Source organism: Triticum urartu, chromosome 3A (assembly GCF_056163025.1).
Source record: "Triticum urartu cultivar PI428250 chromosome 3A, HENAU_Tu73, whole genome shotgun sequence".
Lineage (NCBI taxonomy): Eukaryota > Viridiplantae > Streptophyta > Magnoliopsida > Poales > Poaceae > Triticum > Triticum urartu.
Genome location: NC_141875.1, coordinates 168,178,538 through 168,203,487, shown reverse-complemented (window position 1 = coordinate 168,203,487; position 24,950 = coordinate 168,178,538). Strand labels below are relative to the sequence as shown.

The 24,950-nt window shown below is 42.7% G+C and overlaps 1 protein-coding gene and 2 long non-coding RNA genes across 4 annotated transcripts; 1 reads left to right on the top strand and 2 right to left on the bottom strand.

Annotated features, from left to right (window-relative positions):
- Positions 1 to 13,125: 13,125 nt before the first annotated feature.
- LOC125543408 (uncharacterized) lies at positions 13,126 to 18,718 on the top strand. Its single transcript, XR_007298425.2, has 3 exons — positions 13,126 to 14,274; positions 17,514 to 17,664; positions 18,371 to 18,718. It is a non-coding gene; the product is annotated as an uncharacterized LOC125543408 (long non-coding RNA).
- Positions 13,675 to 17,488, bottom strand: LOC125543410 (uncharacterized). The gene is made up of 2 exons (XR_007298426.2): positions 14,522 to 17,488; positions 13,675 to 14,303 (listed from the first exon to the last, which is right to left on the bottom strand). It is a non-coding gene; the product is annotated as an uncharacterized LOC125543410 (long non-coding RNA).
- Positions 18,169 to 19,807, bottom strand: LOC125543407 (uncharacterized). 2 transcript variants are annotated; one of them, XM_048706738.2, is made up of 5 exons: positions 19,510 to 19,807; positions 19,149 to 19,261; positions 18,769 to 18,891; positions 18,592 to 18,682; positions 18,169 to 18,492 (listed from the first exon to the last, which is right to left on the bottom strand). In XM_048706738.2, the coding sequence occupies exons 1-5, from the start codon at positions 19,554 to 19,556 to the stop codon at positions 18,384 to 18,386; spliced, it is 483 nt and encodes a 160-aa protein (XP_048562695.2). In that variant the 5' UTR covers positions 19,557 to 19,807; the 3' UTR covers positions 18,169 to 18,383. The 2 variants fall into 2 exon arrangements, with proteins under 2 accessions (XP_048562695.2, XP_048562694.2); XM_048706737.2 differs by having other exon boundaries at positions 19,149 to 19,685.
- Between the last annotated feature and the right edge of the window lie 5,143 nt (positions 19,808 to 24,950).

The window sequence follows — 24,950 nt, the reverse complement described above, 5'->3', positions numbered from 1 at the left end:
CCATGAATTACAATGCCTAGTCAGTCCTTGATCTTTAAAGGTGCTCTACATTTATGTTTTGCGGTCTCAGAAAGGGCTAGCGAGATACCATCTTGTTATATCATATTATGATTGTTTTGAGAAAGTGTTGTCATACGAGATCTATTATTATGACTTGCTAGTTGATTATGCTATTAATATGAGTAATTATGAGACCTGAGAATTATAGCAAATGTGATTAGTTATGATATATGCTGAAAACTTGAATGCTGGCTTTACATATTTGCAACAACAAGAACAAACGGAGTTTGTAAAAATTTTTCTTTCTTTCTTTCAGTTTGTCAACTAAATTGCTTGAGGACAAGCAAGGGTTTAAGCTTGGGGGAGTTGATACGTCTCCGTCGTATCTACTTTTCCAAACACTTTTTCCCTTGTTTTGGACTCTAACTTGTATGATTTGAATGGAACTAACTCGGACTGACGCTGTTTTCAGCAGAATTGCCATGATGTTGTTTTATGTGCAGAAAACAAATATTCTCGGAATGACCTGAAACTCCACGGAACATCTTAGAAAAAACAATAAAAAATCCTCGCCAAAGATGAAGACCGGGGGGCCCACACCCTGTCCACGAGGGTGGGGGCGCCCCCCCCCCCCCTTAGGGCGCGCCCCCTACCTCATGGGCCCCCTGGATGCCCTCCAACGTCAACTCCAACTCTATATATCTGCTTTCGGAGAGAAAAAAATCAGAGAGAAGAAATCATCGCGTTTTACGATACGGAGCCACCGCCAAGCCCTAAAACCTCTCGGGAGGGCTGATCTGGAGTCAATTCGGGGCTCCGTAGAGGGGGATTCGTCGTCGTCGTCATCATCAACCATCCTCCATCACCAATTTCATGATGCTCACCGTCGTGCGTGAGTAATTCCATCGTAGGCTTGCTAGACGGTGATGGGTTGGATGAGATTTATCATGTAATCGAGTTAGTTTTGTTAGGGTTTGATCCCTAGTATCCATTATGTTCTGAGATTGATGTTGCTATGACTTTGCTATGCTTAATGCTTGTCACTAGGGCCCGAGTGCCATGATTTCAGATCTGAACCTATTATGTTTTCATGAATATATGTGAGTTCTTGATCCTATCTTGCAAGTGTATAGTCACCTACTATGTGTTATGATCCGGCAACCCCGAAGTGACAATAATCGGGACCACTCCCGGTGATGACCATAGTTTGAGGAGTTCATGTGTTCACTATGTGCTAATGCTTTGTTCTGGTTCTCTATTAAAAGGAGGCCTTAATATCCCTTAGTTTCCAATAGGACCCCGCTGCCATGGGAGGGTAGGACAAAAGATGTCATGCAAGTTCTTTTCCATAAGCACGTATGACTATATACGGAATACATGCCTACATTACATTGATGAATCGGAGCTAGTTCTGTGTCACCCTATGTTATGACTGTTACACGATGAACCGCATCTGGCATAATTATCCATCATTGATCCGGTGCCTACGAGTTTTCCATACACTGGTTTACGCTTATTTACTTTCCCGTTGCAGCTGTTACAATCACTACAAAATACCAAAAACATTACTTTTGCCGTCTTTACTTTTGTTGCCGCTACCACCACTATCATATTACTTTGCTACTAAACACTTTGCTGCAGATACTAAGTTTCCAGGTGTGGTTGAATTGACAACTCAGCTGCTAATACTTGAGAATATTCTTTGGCTCCCCTTGTGTCAAATCAATAAATTTGGGTTGAATACTCTACCCTCGAAAGCTGTTGCGATCCCCTATACTTGTGGGTTATCAGGCTCCGGCAGAGCTGTTCTGCTGGGGATACTTCCCTCTGGGAGGGGGAAATCATCGCTATCGTCATCACCAACGCTCCTCTTATCGGGAGAGGGCAATCTCCATCAACATCTTCACCAGCACCATCTCCTCTCAAAAGCCTAGTTCATCTCTTGTATCCAATTCTTGTCTCCAAGTTCGGGATTGGTACTAGTAGGTTGCTAGTAATGTTTATTACTCCTTGTAGTTGATGCTAGTTGGTTTATTTGGTGGAAGATCATATGTTTAGATCCTTTATGCATATTAATACCCCTCTGATTATGAACATGAATATGCTTTGTGAGTAGTTACGTTTGTTCCTGAGGACATGGGAGAAGCCTTGCTATTAGTAGTCATGTGAATTTGGTATTCGTTCGATATTTTGATGAGATGTATGTTGTCTAGCCTCTAGTGGTGTTATGTGAACGTCGACTACATAACACTTCACCATTATTTGGGCCTAGAGGAAGGCATTGGGAAGTAATAAGTAGATGATGGGTTGCTAGAGTGACAGAAGCTTAAACCCTAGTTTATGCGTTGCTTCGTAAGGGGCTGAGTTGGATCCATATGTTTCATGCTATGGTTAGATTTACCTTAATACTTTTGTTGTAGTTGCGGATGCTTGCAATAGAGGTTAATCATAAGTGGGATGCTTGTTCAAGTAAGAACAACACCCAAGTACCGGTCCACCCACATATCAAATTATCAAAGTATCGAACACGAATCATACGAATGTGATGAAAACTAGCTTGACGATATTCCCATGTGTCCTCGGGAGCGCTTTTCTCCATATAAGAGTTTGTCCAGGCTTGTCCTTTGCTACAAAAAGGATTGGGCTATACCTCGCTGCACTTTATTTACTTTTGTTACTTGTGGCTCGTTACAAATTATCCTATCACAAAACTATCTGTTACCACTTATTTCAGTACTTGTAGAGAATACCTTGCTGAAAACCGCTTATCATTTCCTTCTGCTCCTCGTTGGGTTCGACACTCTTACTTATTGAAAGGACTACGATAGATCCCCTATACTTGTGGGTCATCACCCGCCCATGATGGCGTCTTGGGAATGACCATACGGCATCCGGTCGGGACCATGGGGGGTGACGCTTGCGCTCATGCTTGTCGAGGGCGGCATGGGGGGCCTGGAGCCCCCTATGCCGCCGGCCGTGCTGATGTTGACGAAGCACCCGTGCGTAGTCGATGGCGAGCAGACGTGGTGAGGCTCACCGCGCAACCCTGCAGTGGCCTGGGGGGAGTCGATAGCAGAAGGTTGGTGCTCCTAACGCCGCTGCGTCTAGCAGCTCAGCGACTCGCTCAAGTAGCGTGTCCTGGCCGCTCTCCATCAGCCTGCATCGCAGCAGCTCCCTTGCCACCGTGAGTGTCGCCCACATATTCGCTTGCTCCCGCCGTGAGTGCGGCGCTGTTGCTGCGGCGTGGCTCGTTGCTCTTGTGGACAGGGTGTGCCCCCCTGGTCTTCATCTTTGGCAAGGATTTTTTATTATTTTTAACTTGACGTTCCGTGGAGTTTCAGGTCATTCCAAGAACTTTTGTTTTCTGCACATAAAACAACATCATGGCAATTCTGCTGAAAATAGCGTCAGTCCGGATTAGTTCCATTCAAATCATGCAAGTTAGAGTCTAAAACAAGGGCAAAAGTGTTTGGAAAAGTAGATACGACGGAGACGTATCAACTCCCCCAAGCTTAAACCTTTGCTTGTCCTCAAGCAATTCAGTTGACAAACTGAAAGTGATAAAGAAAAACTTTTACAAACTCTGTTTACTCTTGTTGTTGTAAATATATCAAGCCAGCATTCAAGTTTTCAGCAAATATCATGACTAACCACATTTGCAATAATTCTCAGGTCTCATGTTTACTCATATCAATAGCATAATCAACTAGCGAGCCATAATAATAAATCTCGGATGACAACACTTTCTCAAAACAATCATAATATGATATAACAAGATGGTATCTCGCTAGCCCTTTCTGAGACCGCAAAACATAAATGCAGAGCACCTTTAAAGATCAAGGACTTACTAGACGTTGTAATTCATGGTAAAAGAGATCCAATCATAGTCATACCCAATATAAATTAATAGTAATGGATGAAAATGACAGCTGTGCTCTCCAGCTAGTGCTTTTTAATAAGAGGGTGATGACTCAACATAAAAGTAAATAGATAGGCCCTTCGCAGAGGGAAGCAGGGATTTGTAGAGGTGCCAGAGCTTGGTTTTGAAATAGAGATAAATAATATTTTGAGCGGTATACTTTCATTGTCAACATAACAACTAAGAGATGGCGATATCTTCCATGCCACACACATTATAGGCGGTTCCCAAACAGAATGGTAAAGTTTATACTCCCCCTCCACCAACAAGCATCAATCCATGGCTTGCTCGAAACAACGAGTGCCTCCAACTAACATCAGGTCCCAGTGGGAGTTTGGTTTGCAATTAATTTTTATTTAGTTTGCATAAAGCATGGGACTGGGCATCCCGGTGACCAGCCATTTTCTCGTGAGTGAGGAGCGGAGTCCACTCCTCTTAAGAATAACCCGCCTAACATGGAAGATAAGGGCAGCCCTAGTTGATACATGAGCTATTCGAGCATACAAAACATAATGTTTATTTGAAGGTTTAGAGTTTGGCACATACAAATTTACTTGGAACGGCAGGTAGATACCGCATATAGGAAGGTATAGTGGACTCATCTGGAATAACTTTGGGGTTTAAAGGATTGGATGCACAAGCAGTATTCCCGCTTAGTACAAGTGAATGCTAGCAAAAGATTGGGAAGCGACCAACTAGAGAGCGACAACAGCCATGAACATGCATTAAAATTAATAAACATTGGATGCAAGCATGAGTAGGATATAATCCACCGTGAACATAAATATCGTGAAGGCTATGTTGATTTTGTTTCAACTACATGCGTGAACATGTGCCAAGTCAAGTCACTTAAATCATTCAAAGGAGGATACCACCCCATCATACCTCATCACAACTATTTTAATAGCATGTTGGCACGCAAGGTAAACCATTATAACTCATAGCTAATCAAGCATGGCATAAGCAACTATGATCTCTAATTGTCATTGCAAACATGTTTGTTCATAACAAGCTGAATCAAGAACGATGAACTCATCATATTTACAAAAACAAGACAGGTCGAGTTTATAACAGCTTTTCTCATCTCAGTCAGTCCATCATATATCATCATAATTGCCTTTCAGTTGCACGATCGAACGATGTGAATAATAATAAGAGTGCACGTGCATTGGACTAAGCTGGAATCTGCGAGCATTCAATAAACAGGAGAAGACAAGGCAATATGGGCTCTTGGTTAAATCAAAAATAATGCATATAAGAGCCACTTCAACAATTTAATCATGGTCTTCTCCTACCGACCCCCCCCCCCAAAAAAAGAAAAGAAATAAAACTGTTTACACGGGAAAGCTCCCAACAAGCAAAAGAAGAACAGGAAATATTTTTGGGTTTTCTTTTTAATTATTACTACTACAGTAGAAAAGTAAACTACTACTAATTTTTTTGGTTTTTCTTATGGTTTACCAAACACACAAGAAGAAAGCAGGAAAAGGAAAATAAACTAGCATGGATAATACAATGAAAACGTATGAGCACCGACATCTAGTAATGAGTGTGTGTGAACATAAATGTAATGTCGGTGGGAAATACGTACTCCCCCAAGCTTAAGCCTTGGCCTAAGTTGGTTTATTGCCAAGGATAGCCTGGCTGATACCCGTAGTGTAGCTGGGGTTGTACTGCGACGAAGAATAGCTGGGGTCGTACTGCGATGAAGAAGACTCTGACTGCCATTGGCTGACAGCCATCTCCGGATCCCAGGAATAAACAAACTGTCGTGGAGGCTCATATTGTGGTTCCGGTTCCGGTTCCAGGGCTGGTGCAGGATTCCGGTAGGCTTGGACGGCAGCCCACGTAACAAGATAAGGTCCTTCAAAATTAAACAAAGAAGGAGCAGGCAAGGTAATAGTTTCAGGATGATGTTTATGAAAGAATAATTTATATTTGATCTCTCCTTCCCGACTTTTAACAATAAAATCATGCGCTAGCATACTCTTATAATCTAAATAAGCAGTAGGCAGCAATTTTTCTTCTTTTTCATTAAGCCTAATAGGTATGTTAAAATGTGCAGCTAGGCGTGAAGCATAAATTCCTCCAAAGATGGGGCCCTTAGTACGGTTCAGACTTAACCATCTAGCAATAATTCCGCCCATACTGACAGTGTTATCGCGGTATAAACCATGGAACAAAATGATAATATCATGAACACTAAGGTTTCCACAGTTTCCATGACCAATCAAGCAACGACTAGCAAATATGACAACGTAGCGTAAAACAGAAAAATGTATGCTAGTGATTCTTGCATCAGAAACCTTCCGGGTTTCTCCCACAGTGATGGTGTTAATAAATTCTTCCACATCTTTACGGTGTGGTTCTTCTAAGATACCCTCAGGAAGTATTTTGTAAACCTTGCAAAATTCAGCTAATGGCATTTTCTTCATAACATCATATAAATGAAACTCTACTGAAGGAGGTGATTCCTTAGGGAAAAAGTAGAAGTTTTGCACAAAAGTATTTGTGAGTAAGAGATACTGATGAGTTGGTCGCGGAGGAAGTCGGTGAGGCCGGCATTCTCAATCAATGAATAGAAATCCTCATAAATCCTGGCTTTCTCAAGAAGTCATCGGAAGGCCATTCACACGGCCGGACCTCCGCGGTACGAGGCAAATTATATTTGGGCCTCTATGCTTCTTCATTTTGCTTTTCCTTCGAGCTTCGGCTCGATGAGCCCCTCAAAAGTCTCTTCATTATTTTCTGAAATGTTCTGAAATTTTTAGTAACTTCAAACAAAAGTGAACCAAACTCAATAAAAATGATAGCAACTACTCCTACAAGTGCCTAGAGCCTATATCATGCATTAGAACTACTTGGAACCATATAAATTTGACATGCAAGCTCAGGAACCTGGTGATAACCCACAAGTATAGGGGATCAATTGTAGCCTCTTTCGATAAGTAAGAGTGTCGAACCCAACGAGGAGCTAAAGGTAGAACAAATATTCCCTCAAGTTCTATCGACCACCGATACAACTCTACGTACGCTTGACGTTCGCTTTACCTAGAACAAGTATGAAACTAGAAGTACTTTGTAGGTGTTGTTGGATAGGTTTGCAAGAATATAAAGAGCATGTAAATAAAAGCTAGGGGCTGTTTAGATAAAGACACAACTAAATTAGTTTTAGTAGAGAGCTTTTTGTTACGAGAAAGTTATTTGTCCCTAGGAAATCGATAACTAGACCGGTAATCATTATTGCAATTTTATTTGAGGGAGAGGCATAAGCTAACATACTTTCTCTACTTGGATCATATGCACTTATGATTGGAACTCTAGCAAGCATCCGCAACTACTAAAGATTCATTAAGGTAAAACCCAACCATAGCATTAAAGTATTAAGTCCCCTTTATCCCATACGCAAACAACCTACTTACTCGGGTCTATGCTTCTGTCACTCACGCCACCCACCATAAGCAAATCATGAACATATTGCAAACCCTACAGCGGGGATCCCTCACGCTTGCGCGACACGGAGAGCACCATAGGACAACACCAATAATAAAACATGCAACTCAAACCAATCTTGATCATCAAATAACCCATAGGACAAAACGGATCTACTCAAACATCATAAGATAGCCATACATCATTGGGAAATAATATATAGCGTTGAGCACCATGTTTAAGTAGAGATTACAGCGGGTAAGAGAGAGGTTACACCGCTGCATAGAGGGGGGAAGAGTTGGTGATGATGGTGGTGAAGTTGTTGGTGAAGATGACGGTGATGATGATGGTCCCTGGTGGCACTCCGGCGCCACCGGAAGCGAGGGGGAGAGAGCCCCCTCCTTCTTATTCTTCTTCCTTGACCTTCTCCCTAGATGGGAGAAGGGTTTCCCCTCTGGTCCATGGTCTCCATGGCATGGGAGGGGCGAGAGCCCCTCCGAGATTGGATCTATCTCTCTGTTTCTGCATTCTGTTCTGGTGCCCTTTCACCGTTTTGGGTATATATGGAGATCCGTAGCTCTGATTGGACTGAAACCTTCACCGTGTTTTTTTTTACCGAAAATTAGCTTTCTTGCGGCCGAAGAAGGGCGTCAACCGCCTTATGGGTGGACCACGAGGGTCAGGGGCGCGCCTTGGGGGGTAGGGCGCGCTCCCTACCTCGTGCCCACCTCGGACACCGTTTCGCGTTGATCTTTCTCCCAGATTTTCCAAATATTCCAAAATAATTCTCCGTCCGTTTTTATCCCGTTTGGATTCCGTTTGATATGGATATTCTGCAAAACCAAAAACATGCAACAGACAGGAACTGGCACTGGATCAATATGTTAGTCCCAAAAATAGTATAAAAAGTTGCCAAAAAGTATATGAAAGTTGAATAATATTGGCATGGGACAATCAAAAATTATAGATACGATGGAGACATATCACCTGGTCACCTATGCAGCACAAATTTGCAATGAATAAAACACTAGAACAAAAACTAATTGGACCAATGGAGGAGTCACATACCAAGGAACAATCTCCCCAAGCAGTTTTGTGAGAGGTGCTTTGAGCAAGGAGATCGAAAATCATAGCAAAGTGAGCTAGAACTCGTGCTTGAACCAGATATTCGTGTTTGTGGGAGGAAGAAGAAGAGGATAGGTGCAGGAATAAGTGGAGGAGGGCCACCGTGGGTCCATGAGGCAGGGGGTGCGCCCTGGGGGGTAGGGCGCGCCCTCCAACCTCGTGGCCAAGTGGCAGCTCCACCCACGGTGTTTTCAGTACCATAAATCCTCAAATATTCCCGAAAAAATCATATTAAATTGGCATGGCATTTGGAGGACTTTTATTTTTGGGGTATTTTTATATTGCACGGGTAAATCAGGAAACATACCGAAAAATACTATTTTTACTTTATTTCAACTAAATAACAGAAAGTATAAAGAGGGTACAGAAGGTTGTGCCTTCTAGTTTCATCCATCTCATGCTTATCAAAAGGAATCCACTAACAAGGTTGATCAGGTCTTGTTAACAAACTCATTCCGATTAACATGGAACCGGAGAAATTTCGAATAACACTATGTTACCTCAACGGGGATATGCACATCCCCAATAATAAGAATATCATATTTCTTCTTAACAGTAGGAAGAGGAAATTCAAAACCTCCAAATATAATCGATGGAATTTTTCCAATAGAGTTGATACTATGAACTTGAGGTTGTTTCCTCGGAAAGTGTACCGTATGCTCATTACCATTAACATGAAAAGTGACATTGCCTTTGTTGCAATCAATAACAGCCCCTGCAGTATTAAGAAAAGGTCTTCCAAGAATAATAGACATACTATCGTCCTCGGGAATATCAAGAATAACAAAGTCCGTTAAAATAGTAACGTTTGCAACCACAATAGGCACATCCTCACAAATACCGACAGGTATAGCAGTTGATTTATCAGCCATTTGCAAAGATATTTCAGTAGGTGTCAACTTATTCAAATCAAGTCTACTATATAAAGAGAGAGAGGCATAACACTAACACCAGCTCCAAGATCACATAAAGCAGTTTTAACATAGTTTCTTTTAATGGAGCATGGTATAGTAGGTACTCCTGGATCTTCAAGTTCCTTAAAAGTATAATTAGCAAGCATGGTGGAAATTTCAGCTTCCGGTATATTTCTTTTATTTGTAACAATATGTTTCATATATTTAGCATAAGGATTCATTTTGAGCATATCAGTTAATCGCATACGCAAAAAGATAGGTCTAATCATTTCAGCAAAGCCCTCAAAATCCTCACATCCTTTTTCTGGGATGATTTGGGAGGAAAAGGCATGGGTTTCTGAACCCATGGTTCTCTTTCTTTACCACGTTTCCTAGCAACAAAGTCTCTCTTATCATAACGTTGATTCTTTGATTGTGGGTTATCAAGATCAACAGCAGGTTCAATTTCTACATCATTATCATTACTAGGTTGAGCATCATCATTAACATTTTCACTAGGTTCATGTTCATTACCAGATTGTGTTTCAGCATCAGACATAGATATATCATTTGGATTCTCAGGTGGTTCAGCAATAGGTTCACTAGAAGTTTGCAAAGTCCTATCATTTTTCTTTTTCTTCCTTTTAGAAGAACTTGGTACATCTATATTATTTCTCTGAGAATCTTGCTCAATTCTCTTAGAGTGGCCTTCATGATACATAGGTTCCTGAGTCATTCTACCAGTTCTAGTAGCCACTCTAACAGCATAATAATTTTTCTTACTATTCATTTCATTGAGCAAATCATTTTGAGCTTTAAGTACTTCTTCTACTTGAGTGGTAACCATAGAAGCATGTTTTCTAACAAGTTTAAGTTCACCTCTAATATTAGCCATATAATCACCCAAGTGTTTAATCATATAAGCATTTTGTTTTATTTGTCTACCAAAATAAGCATTGAAATCTTCTTGCTTAAACATAAAGTTATCAAACTCATCCAAGCACTGACTAGCAATTTTAGTAGGAGGGATTTCAGCTTTATCATATCTATAGAGAGAATTTACCTTTACTACTTGTGTCGGGTTATCGGGATCAAGAGGTTCTTCAATAGGTAATGGATCAAGATCATATGTTTCTTCAACAGGCGGTAAATTAAGATCATGTATTTCTTCAATAGGAGGTAAATTCTTAACATCTTCAGCTTTAATACCTTTTTCTTTCATAGATTTCTTTGCCTCTTGCATATCTTCCGGACTGAGAAATAGAACACCTCTCTTCTTCGGAGTTGGTTTAGGAATAGGCTCGGTAATTGGAGCAGGAGTTGGCTCAGGAGGTGCCCAATTTTTTCATTTGTCAACATATTATTCAATAGAATTTCAGCTTTATCCGGTGTTCTTTCCCTGAAAAGAGAACCAGCACAACTATCCAGGTAATCTCTGGAAGTATCAGTTAGTCCATTATAAAAGATATCAAGTATTTCATTTTTCTTAAGAGGATGATCAAGCAAAGCATTAAGTAACTTGAGAAGCCTCCCCCAAGCTTGTGGGAGACTCTCTTCTTCAATTTGCACAAAGTTGTATATTTCCTTTAAAGCAACTTGTTTCTTATGAGCGGGGAAATATTTAGCAGAGAAGTAATAAATCATATTCTGGGGACTACGCACACAACCAGGATCAAGAGAATTAAACCATATCTTAGCATCACCCTTTAATGAGAACGGAAATATTTTAAGTATATAAAAGTAGCGAGATCTCTCATCATTAGTGAATAGGGTGGCTATATCATTTAATTTAGTAAGATGTGCCATAACAGCTTCAGATTCATAACCATGAAAAGGATCAGATTCAACCAAAGTAATTATATCAGGATCAACAGAGAATTCATAATCCTTATCAGGAACACAAATTGGTGAAGTAGCAAAAGCAGGGTCAGGTTTCATTTTGTCTCTAAGAGATTCTTTACTCCATTTAATTAATAGCCTCTTGAGTTCACGACTATCTTTGCAAAGCTAAAATAGCTGCAGAAGCTTCCATATCAAAAACATAATCCTCAGGAATAACATGCCTATCTTCATCATCACTTTCATCAATATAACCAGATTCAATAATTTCTTTCTCTCTAGCCCTAGCAATTTGTTCATCAAGAAATTCACTAAGGGGCACAGTAGTATCAGGCATAGAAGTAGTTTCATCATAAGTATTGTGCATAACAGAGGTGGCATCATCAATAACATGCGACATATCAGAACGAATAGCAGAAGCAGGTTTAGGTGTCGCAAGCTTACTCATAACAGAAGGTGAATCAAGTGCAGAGCTAGATGACAGTTCCTTACCTCCCCTCGTAGTTGAGGGATAAATTGTTGTCTTAGCGTCTTTCAAGTTCTTCATAGTGTCCAGCAGATATAAATCCAAGTGACTCAAAGAATAGAGCTATGCTCCCCGACAACGGCGCCATAAATTAGTCTTGATAACCCACAAGTATAGGGGACCGCAACAGCTTTCGAGGGTAGAGTATTCAACCCAAATTTATTGATTCGACACAAGGGGAGCCAAAGAATATTCTCAAGTATTGGCAACTGAGTTGTTAATTCAGCCACACCTGGATAACTTAATATCTGCAGCAAAGTGTTTAGTAGCAAAGTAATATGATAGTGGTGGTAACGGTAACAAACGGAAGCAAAAGTAATATTTTTGGTGTTTTGTAGTGATTGTAACAATATCAACGGGAAAGTAAATAAGCGTAAACCAGTATATGGAAAGCTCGTAGGCATTGGATCGGTGATGGATAATTATGCCGGATGCAGTTCATCATGTAACAGTCATAACATAGGGTGACACAGAACTAGCTCCAATTCATCAATGTAATGTAGGCATGTATTCCGAATATAGTCATACGTGCTTATGAAAAAGAACTTGCATGACATCTTTTGTCCTACCCTCCCATGGCAGCGGGGTCCTAATGGAAACTAAGGGATATTAAGGCCTCCTTTTAATAGAGAACCGGAACAAAGCATTAGCACATAGTGAATACATGAACTCCTCAAACTATGGTCATCACCGGGAGTGGTCCCGATTATTGTCACTTCAGGGTTGCCGGATCATAACACATAGTAGGTGACTATAGACTTGCCAGATAGGATCAAGAACACACATATATTCATGAAAACATAATAGGTTTAGATCTGAAATCATGGTACTCAGGCCCTAGTGACAAGCATTAAGCATAGCAAAGACATAGCAACATCAATCTCAGAACATAATGGATACTAGGGATCAAACCCTAACAAAACTAACTCGGTTACATGATAGATCTCATCCAACCCATCACCGTCCAACAAGCCTACGATGAAATTACTCACGCACGGCGGTGAGCATCATGAAATTGGTGATGGAGGATGGTTGATGATGACGACGGCGACGAATCCCCCTCTCCGGAGCCCTGAACGGACTCCAAATCAGCCCTCCCGAGAGGTTTTAGGGCTTGGCGGCGGCTCCGTATCGTAAAACGCGATGATTTCTTCTCCTTTATATTTTTTTCTCCGAAAGCAAATATATAGAGTTGGAGTTGGCGTCGGAGGAGCTCCAGGGGGCCCACGTGGTAGGGGGGCCCGCCCTAGGGGGGGCGCCCCCCACCCTCGTGGACAGGGTGTGGCCCCCCTGGTCTTCATCTTTGGCAAGGATTTTTTATCATTTTTAACTTGACGTTCCGTGGAGTTTCAGGTCATTCCGAGAATTTTTGTTTTCTGCACATAAAACAACATCATGGCAATTCTGCTGAAAACAACGTCAATCCGGGTTAGTTCCATTCAAATCATGCAAGTTAGAGTCCAAAACAAGGGTAAAAGTGTTTGGAAAAGTAAATACAACGGAGACGTATCAAGGATGTGGATGTGGGGGAAGCTGGGGACGCGAATTTGCAAGCAGAACAACAGGTGATCCTCGATTCCCTCCGGTCGGAATCGGAGGCGGAGGCCGAACACTGTCATCGGCGGGAGGCGGAGATAGAGCACGCTGCAGGAGTCGACGAGATTCTCGCTTATATTTATGATGGTGATGATGATGACGATGATGATGAGGAGGAGGAGGAGGAGGAGGAGGAGAGCCGGAGCCCTCCTACACGCCCATCTACCCGGCGCTGACGTCGTGGACATCTCCGAGGACAAAGCGTAGTAACTAGCGTGTCGCAATACGTTGATTTATTTTACATGGTTTGAAATAAATCTAGGGATGAAATATAAGAGACTCGGATGCATAACACCAAGCACGAGGCGTTTGAGGGTTCCTATTTTCCAAGTCTACGTGGTGACTAATCGCAAAACAGATGCCTCTTTGCCAGAGAAATATATGGTCTTTTCTGTGAATAACAGAAAGATTATAGACCGAAATGTAAATATTCCACCGATTACCCAATCCCCACTTCCTCCAAGCCGCATGGCCTATCGCCGGAGAAATCCTGCCGCACAGTCAACGCCGCACCGTCACCGTCGACGGGCGGCCAACAGCCAGCCCGACCATGCCGGCGGGTCATGCAACCGCACGTTGCCAATGCCGCGCCGCCGCATAGCCACGCGCTACACCGCCGCACCGCGCCGGGCAGAACCTCCGCTGCGCCATGGGCCGCCATGCGACCGGGAGAGCCACGCCAGGAGGTTTGGCTTCCGCCTCGCCTTGCGCGTGGACCGGGCTGCGCACTGATCACAAGGCCTCGGCCGTGCGCCTGTTGCCTTTGCCGCCACGCGTGGACGCGGTCGCTGCCGCCACGCTCCGGTGGCCGACCATGCCGCCGTGCAGCCGTGCTGCGCTGTTGTTGTGGCGTGTGAGGGCGCTCCCGTGCGTTCAGAGAGGCCACCGCTTGGAGCCGCCTCCCCGAGAAGTCGCCGAAGACGACCGTGGCTCTGTGCCTGAAGGTAACCGTCGGGGGGCACACTTCACTTGTCTGTTCTTTGTCGAAGAAATTTCTTCTTGGATTAGCAATCTTGAGTGCAAAAACGTACAGTGAAGAAAACAAATCAATCGTTAGATTGTTAATTTCCCTTCTGTACGCTGTTTTGCCGTGAACGGAGTGGTGGCCGATTGCATCGCGTGGCTTGGTTCAAGGCTCTGTAGCAGTCCTCAACTAATCATCACATCTAATTAATTCTTAACAAAACTTACATATGGCTTGTCTGCCTGTCGCAGCTTTGTTTCTCCCTTGAGCAGGCTGTTTCTGGGAGAGCCACGCCGTGGATGTCATCAGGCCGTACAATGAAACGTCCACCTGTATCTGAAATTGATCAGAGCTGGATGTGGGGGACGATTCATATACGGCCACGATGACATCCACGGTGTGAAGCTCCCGATCAAGGCATAGTGGTGAGAGGTGGAGACTTTGTCTCCCTCATGTTTCTCTCGGTTAGTTAACCATGATGACATCCACGCTGTGAAGCTGTTTTTCTAGTGTATTTCAGTACTGATGAGCTTGTTACAATCCGTGGTGAGCTGCTCCTTATATAGCAGTTCTGAACCGACCTAAGCAAAAATACCAGCTAGCTCTGAGTAAGCATTTGCGTCATATACTAGCTTCACTAGTAAGCTATGTATGTTTCTATGGAAAGTAGTTTTGGTGGACGAGCACCTGATGCCCTGGGATCGTCTATCTCGCTGTATAGATAGGGGAGTTCGTTGTATTTCATCCACGGAAAGCGACGTCTGGGCAACCGTAGTAGATGCATACAAGGTGTTTTTGGTGCCGGACTGCCGGTCATGTGCAGGCTATGCACTACCGTTGGGAGTACCAGAAACTTAGTACAGGTGGTCAGGTGGAATACAAACGCACACAGTGCAATTAATACAGAAACAGCCCTTGTGGCACTTTCAAATATTGAATAGTCGATTCACAATGCAATTAACTATAGTTGATTATGATTGCAATTAATACAGACACACAAATATATGATTAGGGAAAAAGTATGAGAAAACACGGAAATCCAATTTGGCTTCTTCCAGAAGCACATGCTCCTGAGCGCCAAAAATGCATTTTCAAATGTAAGAAAAAATCAAAATAAAATTAGATGTGTTCGTGGTCACATCCAAGTGCTACCTGCAAATTTTAGGTGAAAAGCTATATTATTTTGACCTGTCCAAAAAAACAAAGTCAAACACTAAATGTTACCTTCAAATGTTACATTTAATTCTGTTTTTTTCACTGATGAAGCACTGCTATTCCTTTTCGCATGAAAATTGTCAAGAACGCTTGTTACACTAACATGAACATTTATATAAAAAATGTTTGTTTTTTATTTACTCTATGGTTCGCTATGAATTAATGTTCGCCCTCCCAAGAAAACATAACCTCGATCGCCCACAAATACTTCCATAGTTATGCTCTCACTTCACATTCAGTACAGAGTATATATACCTCTCGCCGTCACAACAATTCAGTCACTAGAGGTGGACTCATCATGGCAAAGCAGAGCAGTGCAGTACAGAGTATATATACCTCTCGCCGTCACGACAATTCAGTCACTAGAAGTGGACTCAATCATGGCAAAGCAGACCAGTGCATTACAGAATATATATACCTCTCGCAGTTCAGTCACTAGAAGTGGACTCATCATGGCAAAGCAGAGCAGTGTAGTACAGAGTATATATACCTCTCGCCGTCACGACAGTTCAGTCACTAGAAGTGGACTCATCATGGCAAAGTAGAGCAGTGCAGTACAGAGTATATATACCTCTCGCCGTCACAACAGGCCAGTCACTAGAAATGGACTCAGCATGGCAAAGCAGAGCAATGCAGTACAGAGTATATATACCTCTCGCCGTCACAACCAGATAACGGTGGCCAGGTGCACCTCCCTGACCCGGATTATATGGGTGCCATTGGAGGAGCTCGTGGTGTGTGTCATCGGGTCACAAACGATCAATCATTGCTGCTGCTGCTGCTGTTGCTGTTGCTGGTACATATAGCTAAGGTGGAACTATATTTATAGGGTCCCGGGTGAGAATCTAGACGGAAGAGGGCAAAACAGGCGAGGAGTGTATGTTATTCCGTGAGCCATCTAATAGCTTGCCTTTTACCCGATTACAAAAAGCAGTTGTTACACGATTCCAAGGGTTTTTACCTGATTCCAAGAAATAGCATTTGCCCGATTATAAGATTGATGAATTGGGTTAAAGTAGTGAGCTCTCTAACTTGCCTTTTACCCCGATTACAAGAAGCAATTGTTACACTATTCCAAGAGTTTTACCCGATTCCAAGAAATAGCATTTGCCCCATTATAAGAAGCTTGATTAATCGAAGTAGTGAGCCATGTAAGTTGCCTTTTACCCGATTACAAAAAATAATAGCTGTCACACGATTACAAGAGTTTTACCTGATTTCAAGAAATACAATTTGATCGATTATAAGAAGCTTGATGAATCGAGTAAAAGAAGTGTAAAAGCCATCACAATGTTCGAATTTTAGGGGAAAAAACCATCACAATGTTGGAATTGATCTTGTGGCTAACCTCTATACTTCTATAGGCCATATCCAACGCACGCTTAACGTGGGCTTCAAGATCAATTTCATGGTCCTTTTACCCTTTTCCGGGCCGAACGTAGGAATTTCACTTGCGTCGAATCAAAAGTAGTCGTTGGGTGCTTTTTTTTTTTGCATGCATCAAACTAATTGGCGGTGTGGGCTATCCTGAGTGCTAGAATTATTGGAAGTAGTAGGCTTTAGCCATTACTAGAAGCATAGGTGCGCTTTGCCACGCCTGTTATCTCTCTGTACTGCATTACTTCGTTTCTTCTTTGATGTTTTGCAACTTGAACACGGGCCTTATGCTTTCTCTATACCACATTACTTCGTTCTTTGAAAATTTTGCAGCTTGAACCTAGGCCTTATGCTTTTCTATGGGTTGCCCCATGTGTTCAATTTTTTGGGCTGTGTGGGTATAAATTTTCTTTCTTTGTCTGCAACCAATAGCTATTGATTTCTTGCAATCAGTGATAAAAAAATCCCCGTTAAAAATTAAAATTAAAAATAGGACTATTGGTTTCACGTTTTTCATTTTCTTGTACTAAACGGACTTTTCTTTTGGTTTAATGTAACATATTTGTTTGCCATATATTTTGTGTGCCAATGCATAGACTGATTTTCTTTTGGTATATTGTCAACCAGGGTGTGTCCTTGATGGGTGAGGAGCTTATATTGAACACTTATCCAGATTTTGGTATCCAGAACATCAAACGGTGGTGCTCTCATATGATGGACTCCCGACTTCATCAAAACGTGAGTTGTTTGCTCGGTCACATGGTCTTTGAGAAGAAAGGTAATTCATTAAGTCATCTATTATAGGTCAGCGTCCACTTTTGGTTCCATTAATCACTTCCTCGATGATTTGGAGGAGAAATCACAAGCTTAGTTTATCGACTTAAACCGAGCTGACTACCGCTTGTGTCTGATGTCTGAAAACAACCCAAAAATAGATTGCAGTGCTCACTCGCCCAGACGACGCTCGCATCAAAGCCTTGGCCCTGGTGCCAGACATGAACACAAAGGCATATCGTGATTACTTCGGAGTTCAGACAGCCAGGATATAATTAGGAACTTGAAAGAGGTGAATCTATGTGCTATGGCGCTATATTGCCGGAGATCATTTTACAGGCTGCATTGCTTGTAGCCTTTTCATGGACACTGGTTGATGCTTGCGGAACCTTGTCTTCATCTTGACGGCAGCACCCATGCCAAAGCCACCTATGCCAAGCTTCACTGGAAATTGCAAATGTTCATCCTCTTTAGTACTTACTGCCATCCTCTTTAGTACTTACTGCCATACAATAATGCCACCCTCTTTAGTATTTACTGCCATACAATAATGCCACCCTCTTTATTATTTACTGCCATACAATACTGCCATCCTCTTTATTACTTACTATACTAGTAATGGTGGTACGACTCTTACTACTAAACTACAGCCTTTCAGATTGTTTAGATCACTATATTAGTAATCTAAATGATCTTATATTTCTTTACAGAGGGAGTACTAAACTACAGCCTTCCATGGTGTCTGGGCACTGTGATTCTGGGCACTGCGATCCTAGGGCGGAGCCACTGCTTGACATAATCCATCTCACGGTACGTCCAAAAATGCTGCAGTCTGCATAAATGACATGATGATGTTAGTACTAAATTTTAGAAGAACAATATGAGAGCAAATGATAAGTGATAAAAATGGTGTATGTCCAATCTGTAGTACCCGTTGAAGGTTCTAAAATCCACTGAAAAGCCTGAGGTTCGCAGAAACTCAGCGTACCATATACTGGTTTCGTATGGTACTTCAGGATCAGCTGCAGAAACACCAAAGAAAGAAACCATTCTTAGTACTGACAAGGAACTTAACATGAGTATTTAGCAAAACAGTAGCAATGCTAACCGTCTCCATGCAAGAGCAGGATTTTTAAATGAGCGGCTCTCCTGCGAGCAGTCGTCCCTGAGCTCTCCATCCTGCTCTTCCGGGCCGTGAACAAGACTTCGTGTATGAGTTTAACAAATACTACTGCGCACATGTCATGAGTAAATCACTAGTATTTATTTTCTTCCAGAATATTAAGGATTCAGACCCTGAGAAGGGAAGCCAGCTGCTAAACCCAGTGACAAAATCAAGTGTAACTGGGTATGCTAACCCATTAGAAATTCTACCCATGGCAAAGCATCGGGCAGAGTATAGTGCAACGGCAGCACCCATGTTCATTAGCATTAGTTATTATTTTTTACATAATATGATTGACGAAAAAGGAAATTCGGTAGATGTACCATCAGGTGGCTCTGACGACAAATAATCCGCGCGCTTCTTAGCCCAGTAATCCAGGCCGTGGATGTCATCATGGCCGTACAATGAGTCAATGGATTGTTCCCCACACTGAGCCCTGTTCAATTTCAGACAAAGGTAATGGTGATGTCGTCCCAGAAACAGCCTAGAAAAAACTTGGGAGAAACAAAGCTGCAACAGGCATCCGCGCTGTGTTGCCACGGGAAGAGGGGATCGATGAACATGCATGTTGTTAGGCAGCGGAACAAGATGGATCGAGGAGAGATGAAAGAAAAGCTTGAGAAAGAAGGCGTAAAGATGGAGAGATCGAAGGCAGAAATCAGGAGGGGATTCGAGATAATTTACCCCCTGCAGCTGCTGCCGCACTCGCAGCTGCCTCCGCAGCACGACATGGTGATGATCTCACTCAACGAAATACCTCGAGTTCATCTGCTCTCAGATCCGCGCTTGTTCTGCTTTGGAAGGGAAGCTTGGTGTGCCCGTGATTTATAGAGCGGGGAGAGAGGCTGGCTATCCACCGTCCACGTCTCGGGCCTACCTCGGCTGGACGCCACTGGTGAGGTGCCAGTCGATTCTATACATCCAATTAATCAGCACCGAAGTACCCAAAACATGCTAGTGCGGCAACCAATGTGGATTGTGGTTTTCCAGATCGATCAACCAATGAATGATAATGCATGTCTGGCCGAGAAATGGCTATTTCTAAAGAACCCAGGCACGGTTAAGAGCAGTAGAGCTTTCACGCAGCCTACATACATGCATATGCATGTCTTGCTCGTGCTTATCCATATGCGTTGGTTGGACCTTCCTCTCTACATTGTGTTTGTGGTGGACCAACCAAGATGCCTGCTTCCACTGAAGAAAATTATTGGAAGAATCAATAAAATTCTTGCACCGAGTCCAGACACGTGTACAATGCGTTTGGTTCGCGACTTCTACACTGTCTCCTGATTACACCGGCTCACGATTGCGTTACAGGCGTTTGTTTGGATTCGGTTAATTTCAGATACCATGTAATCGCAAATCATTCTTCACTAAACTGAAAACACCCGGTACAGCCCGGTATGGAATAATACCACCACTCTTCCGAATCGTTTTCTTCACCGCGGGGAACAGGCAGTAGCGCCGGCCGCCGGTGATCTCCCTCCACCATGAACAGCACCGCCGGCGACCCCCCTGCGCCATGAGCAGCAGCGCCGCCGTATCAATTCGCCGCCTCCTTGGGCAGCAACGCTGCCGATGTCCCTTCATCGCCACCGCCATGAGCAGCGCCGCTGATGTCCCTTCGCCGCCACCGTCGTGAGCTGCGCCGCCGATCTCCCTTCCCCGCCGTGAGCAGTAGCGCCGCTGTGAGCAGCCGGTGATCTCGTTTCTCATCGCAAGCCATCCCCGCAGCCGTCCCTCGAGCATCTTCTACAGGACCGGCCGGTGGCGGCGGTGCCACTGTTTCCTCTTCCCTTGCGTGAACCAAACACATCACGTATTCGCTTATCTTTGATCAAATACAATGTATTCTCATTACAATACTGAATACGTTACCGCTGCTCGAACCAAACGCGTCGGTAATATTCTATCCATAAATATCTTTTGGGCATCCTAGACTGTCTCCTTTGGTTTGACACAGCGGCAGCTATTTCTCCCCACAAAAGCGAAAATTCGCACGGGCACGAAGCTGTGGAAGCTCGCACCAGCCCAGCCATGCCAGCTGCCCTATTGCATCGCAATCAACAAAGTAGTTGGATCCCGTATGAGGGCACTGTGAGCTTTAAGGTTTAGTTTCTGAAACTTACTCAATTGATAAAGTAGGTCATGCACGCTACTTTTCTTAAAGCACTGTGAGCTTTAAGAAAATAGTCTAATAGTTAACACTACTTTATCAATGACTATAGATGACATAGCACCTTACTACTCCCTCCGTTCCAAATTACTCGTCGCAGAAATAGATGTATCTAGAACTAAAATACATCTAACAAGTAATTCGGAACGGAGGGAGTATTAGCCATGCTCATAAGGTGCAGTATACACTCAGCACACGTCAGCATTGGATAGAGAAGAGAAGCATTGTGGCCACTGAATTTTGCCGTGTGCATTTCGCAAGAACAACGCATTCACCTCTATCCTTACAGGCATTTCAACAACTAAACCATATGCAATTGTTGTTGAGCAATGTGGTGATTACTGATCAGAGATACACCTGGGCTTACAGTTGAAACTCAAAAAGATTTTAGTGCTATTAACATGTACAAGTTTTTATAGCAGGACAATGCTGCTTCCCTGCCTTCTTGAAAATCTGGAGATGTGTGGCAATGCCAAGATATAGAAATTTTTTTTGGCTGTTCTTGCATGACAGAATTAACACCAGATGCCTCCATAGAAAAGTTTTTTGGCTGTTCTTGATCGGTCATACCAAGTTTCAGAAGTTAAAACTTTTAAAAACCCGTCAAAATATATTCAAAATGGATCTCATTTGAAAGCACTCGTCACCAGAAACACGAATATGAAAACAGAAGTTAATTTAAACTTTTGGTTTAAAAGAGATGAAAGGCTGGAAATCAAAAGCCAAATGAAAAAGGGGGCTGCGTGCCCCCACACCTGCGTACTACAAATTCTCTCCCGAAAAAAGGTGAATGTAAAAAAGACCTTGGTCATTTCACTCCTTAAAAAAAAACAGACCCGTTTAACTCATCATCTAGTAGTCGAAAAGTCTGAGAGGAAATATAATAAGTGGTTAATAGCCTGTTTACACGACACATTTGTCCGTGTGGAGAAAAGGGACATTAAAAAAAAAGAGAAGTGGGTTCTCATGCAAAAGCCCAGCTTTACACATGCTCCTAGTCAATCGTAGTACAAATGTAGAAAAGAAAAAATATTAAGAAAAGTATTAGTCTAATAGTTAACGCTACTTTATCAATGACTATAGATGACATAGCACCTTACTATGCTCATAAGGTGCAGTTTACACCCAGCACACGTCAGCATCGGATAGAGAAGAGAAGCATTATCGCCATTGAATTTTGCTGTGTGCATTTCGCAAGAACAACGCATTCACCTCTATCCTTACAGGCATTTCAACAACTAAATCATATGCAATTGTTGTTAAGCAATGTGGTGATTACTGATCAGAGAGACACCTGGACTTACAGTTGGAACTAAAAAGATTTTACTGCTATTAACATGTACAAGTTTTTAAAGCAGGGCAATGCTGCTTCCCTGCCTTCTTGAAAATCTGGAGATGTGTCGCAATGCCAAGATATAAAATATTTTTTTGGCTGCTCTTGCATGACAGAATCAACACCAGATGCCTCCTCCATAGAAAAGGTTTTTACCTGTCTTATCAGAATTGTGCCATTTGTACTCTAAATGCTGATGAGACTGTTTTGGGACTGTCTGTTTGCTTATGTTTGTTGGGCATCCCTTGCCTACTAAAGTTTAGGGGTATCTAAGTCTTGGATGAGATTCTTTTGAACACTAATGCTCTTCCCAGGAATTTTGGTCTAACAATTATCATTATGGGATGCTGGCATATTTGGATGCAAAGGAATGGAAGGATTTTTCAGCAGATCGAACCTTCAGTGGAGTCTTGGAGACTTCTACTGAAAAAAGACCTCAATCTGCTCACTCACAAGATCAAGGCTAGATATGTAGCAAGTTTCAAGGCCTGGATTGCAGCTCACCTCAATTGATTATCTATGTTTAACTTGATGTTTCCAAAAACTGGTGTTGGGCGAACTGTCATATGCTTTGTAATATTTTGTATCTTTGCTGTTATTAGTGAAAATATTGTAGAACGATTGGTCTACGGTCTCTGCTTCAGAAGGACAACGCATGAGTGGTGCAAGCATGCCCTCACTTGCTAGGGTCGGAGATTTTGTTTAATATGAACATGATATTCTATAAACTGGATCTCTCACCTTTGAGATGGCCTTTCCGTATTACCTCTATGAACCGAATGGTAAAAACAGCAGCCAACAGTACAGACTAGGAGAAACAATCAACAATAAGTATATATATATATATATATATGGCGTATATATATGATCCACTATTGCAGTAACAATCAGCATTTAGCAAGCGATATCGTAAACTGAGTTTTTTTGAAGTATAAATCCTAGAGAGAAATAAAGCAAAAGGTCTAAATTTGTGTGCATACATTTCAAACACCTAAATCAACCTCACAAATCCATCAAAACCAAGACAAAAATAATAATATAAGCATAGCTTGACTTAATAGCCAGAAACAACACTCATTGGGGTTAGCATTTACCACAACAGAAACAACACAATAAACTCAATGCTAAACTAGTCAAAGGAGTATACAGTACCCATAAGACATCAAATAACTACAGTTAAACCAAACTAAACTAGTTTTTTTTGAAGCTGACCAAACTAAACTAGTCACTGTCGTCGTCCGATAGAACAATGACGACCTCCTTGCCCTTGCCCAGCGAGTGGGTAGCAGCAGCCATGGCCTTGGCCGACGACCTGAGCCAAACTATGTTGGACACGGCGCAGGCATCCCTCGCAAGAGCGCTGCCATGCATCCGCACAAGAAACCGCTCCAAATGGCCCTGCGAATCCCCATGATGTGGGAACCGGCGAGCCTTTTGAGTGAGACAGAGCCTAAACATCAATGCATACCTCTCTGGAGTCTAATGCCAGACCAGCGGAGGGAGTTGGAAGCAATGGAACAGAACACAAAGAAAAAGCTCTCAAACAAGGTAGGGAACGCTGCTGGTTTCCTAGATGGAGAAGCTTGCATTCAACAAGGCAGCACAGGAGGAACCGCTTGCGCACGGTTGTCGGTGGGACATTATCCCTGGTTATCTTCAAGATCACCTATGAAGCACCATGGCAACTCACCCAAACAAAGGCACACTGCCTGACAGAAAACAAAGGAAGCCACAACAATCCATAGGAACAACCAAAAAAGACCAACACACACAACAGGAAGAAACAGAGGCACGTGTATTAGTTATAGGTAAACAAATATAAACAAGGACAAGAACCTAATGATAAGATGGAGGTTCTCCAAGCTTTGCTCTAAGGTACTGACGAGAAAAAAAGCTAGTATATGCCTCGCTTTGATCTGGACCTGGTGGAACGCCGGGAACAAGCTAAAGGCTGAGGGGAGGAAGATCGACATTGCCACTCTGGAGTTCAGACGTCTAAAGGCTGAACGGACAAGCTGAATAGCATCCGTTTATACCAAGCCCATGAACTTGGAATGAGTAAGATCATGGTGGAAACGGATGCTATTCAGCTTGTCCAAGTTATCAACTCGCCCACCTGTGCTTTTTAGGGAGATTAAATATTCTGCTTCCTAAAACTCTAGCTCTTTCCAAAATAAACATTGCCCTCGGGCCTGTAATAATGTCGGAGACGCTCTAGCGGTATGGGTCGAAGATGGGGCATGCACCCCCAGCCCTATGGCCGGGTGTTGTCCCTACCCTTGCCCAGGTCTTTGTTGCCAGCGATCATGCTCGCCACGTTGAGTAACGGAATGAGAAGTTCCCAGTTCAAAAAGACTCATAGCTCTCTTTATTTCAACTCATAAGGAGTTGCTGCAGTTCTTCGCTCGCTTCATTTGTCAACCTCCTTTGCAGAGCAACCTGCTTCACTCACTCAATTTTCACTTCATTTTTGAGTAGTTAGTTATATTAGTCGAAGCATACAGGTCACCAATATATCATCTAATTATTTATGGATTAAACATTTGCAGAAACTTGGTTAGGTCTAATAGCCGATTCATGATGCCTTAGTGGTGATTATACACCAGAACAAAGATA

Excerpts from the sequence above, each read along its gene's own strand:
- LOC125543407 (XM_048706737.2), bottom strand. The coding sequence starts at position 19,392 with ATGCATGTTCATCGATCCCCTCTTCCCGTGGCAACACAGCGCGGATGC. Across the intron at positions 18,892-19,148 it reads GTCGTCAGAGCCACCTGATG|TAGTATTTGTTAAACTCATA; the intron begins GTACATCTACCG and ends ACATGTGCGCAG. Across the intron at positions 18,683-18,768 it reads CCTGCTCTTGCATGGAGACG|CTGATCCTGAAGTACCATAC; the intron begins GTTAGCATTGCT and ends GTGTTTCTGCAG.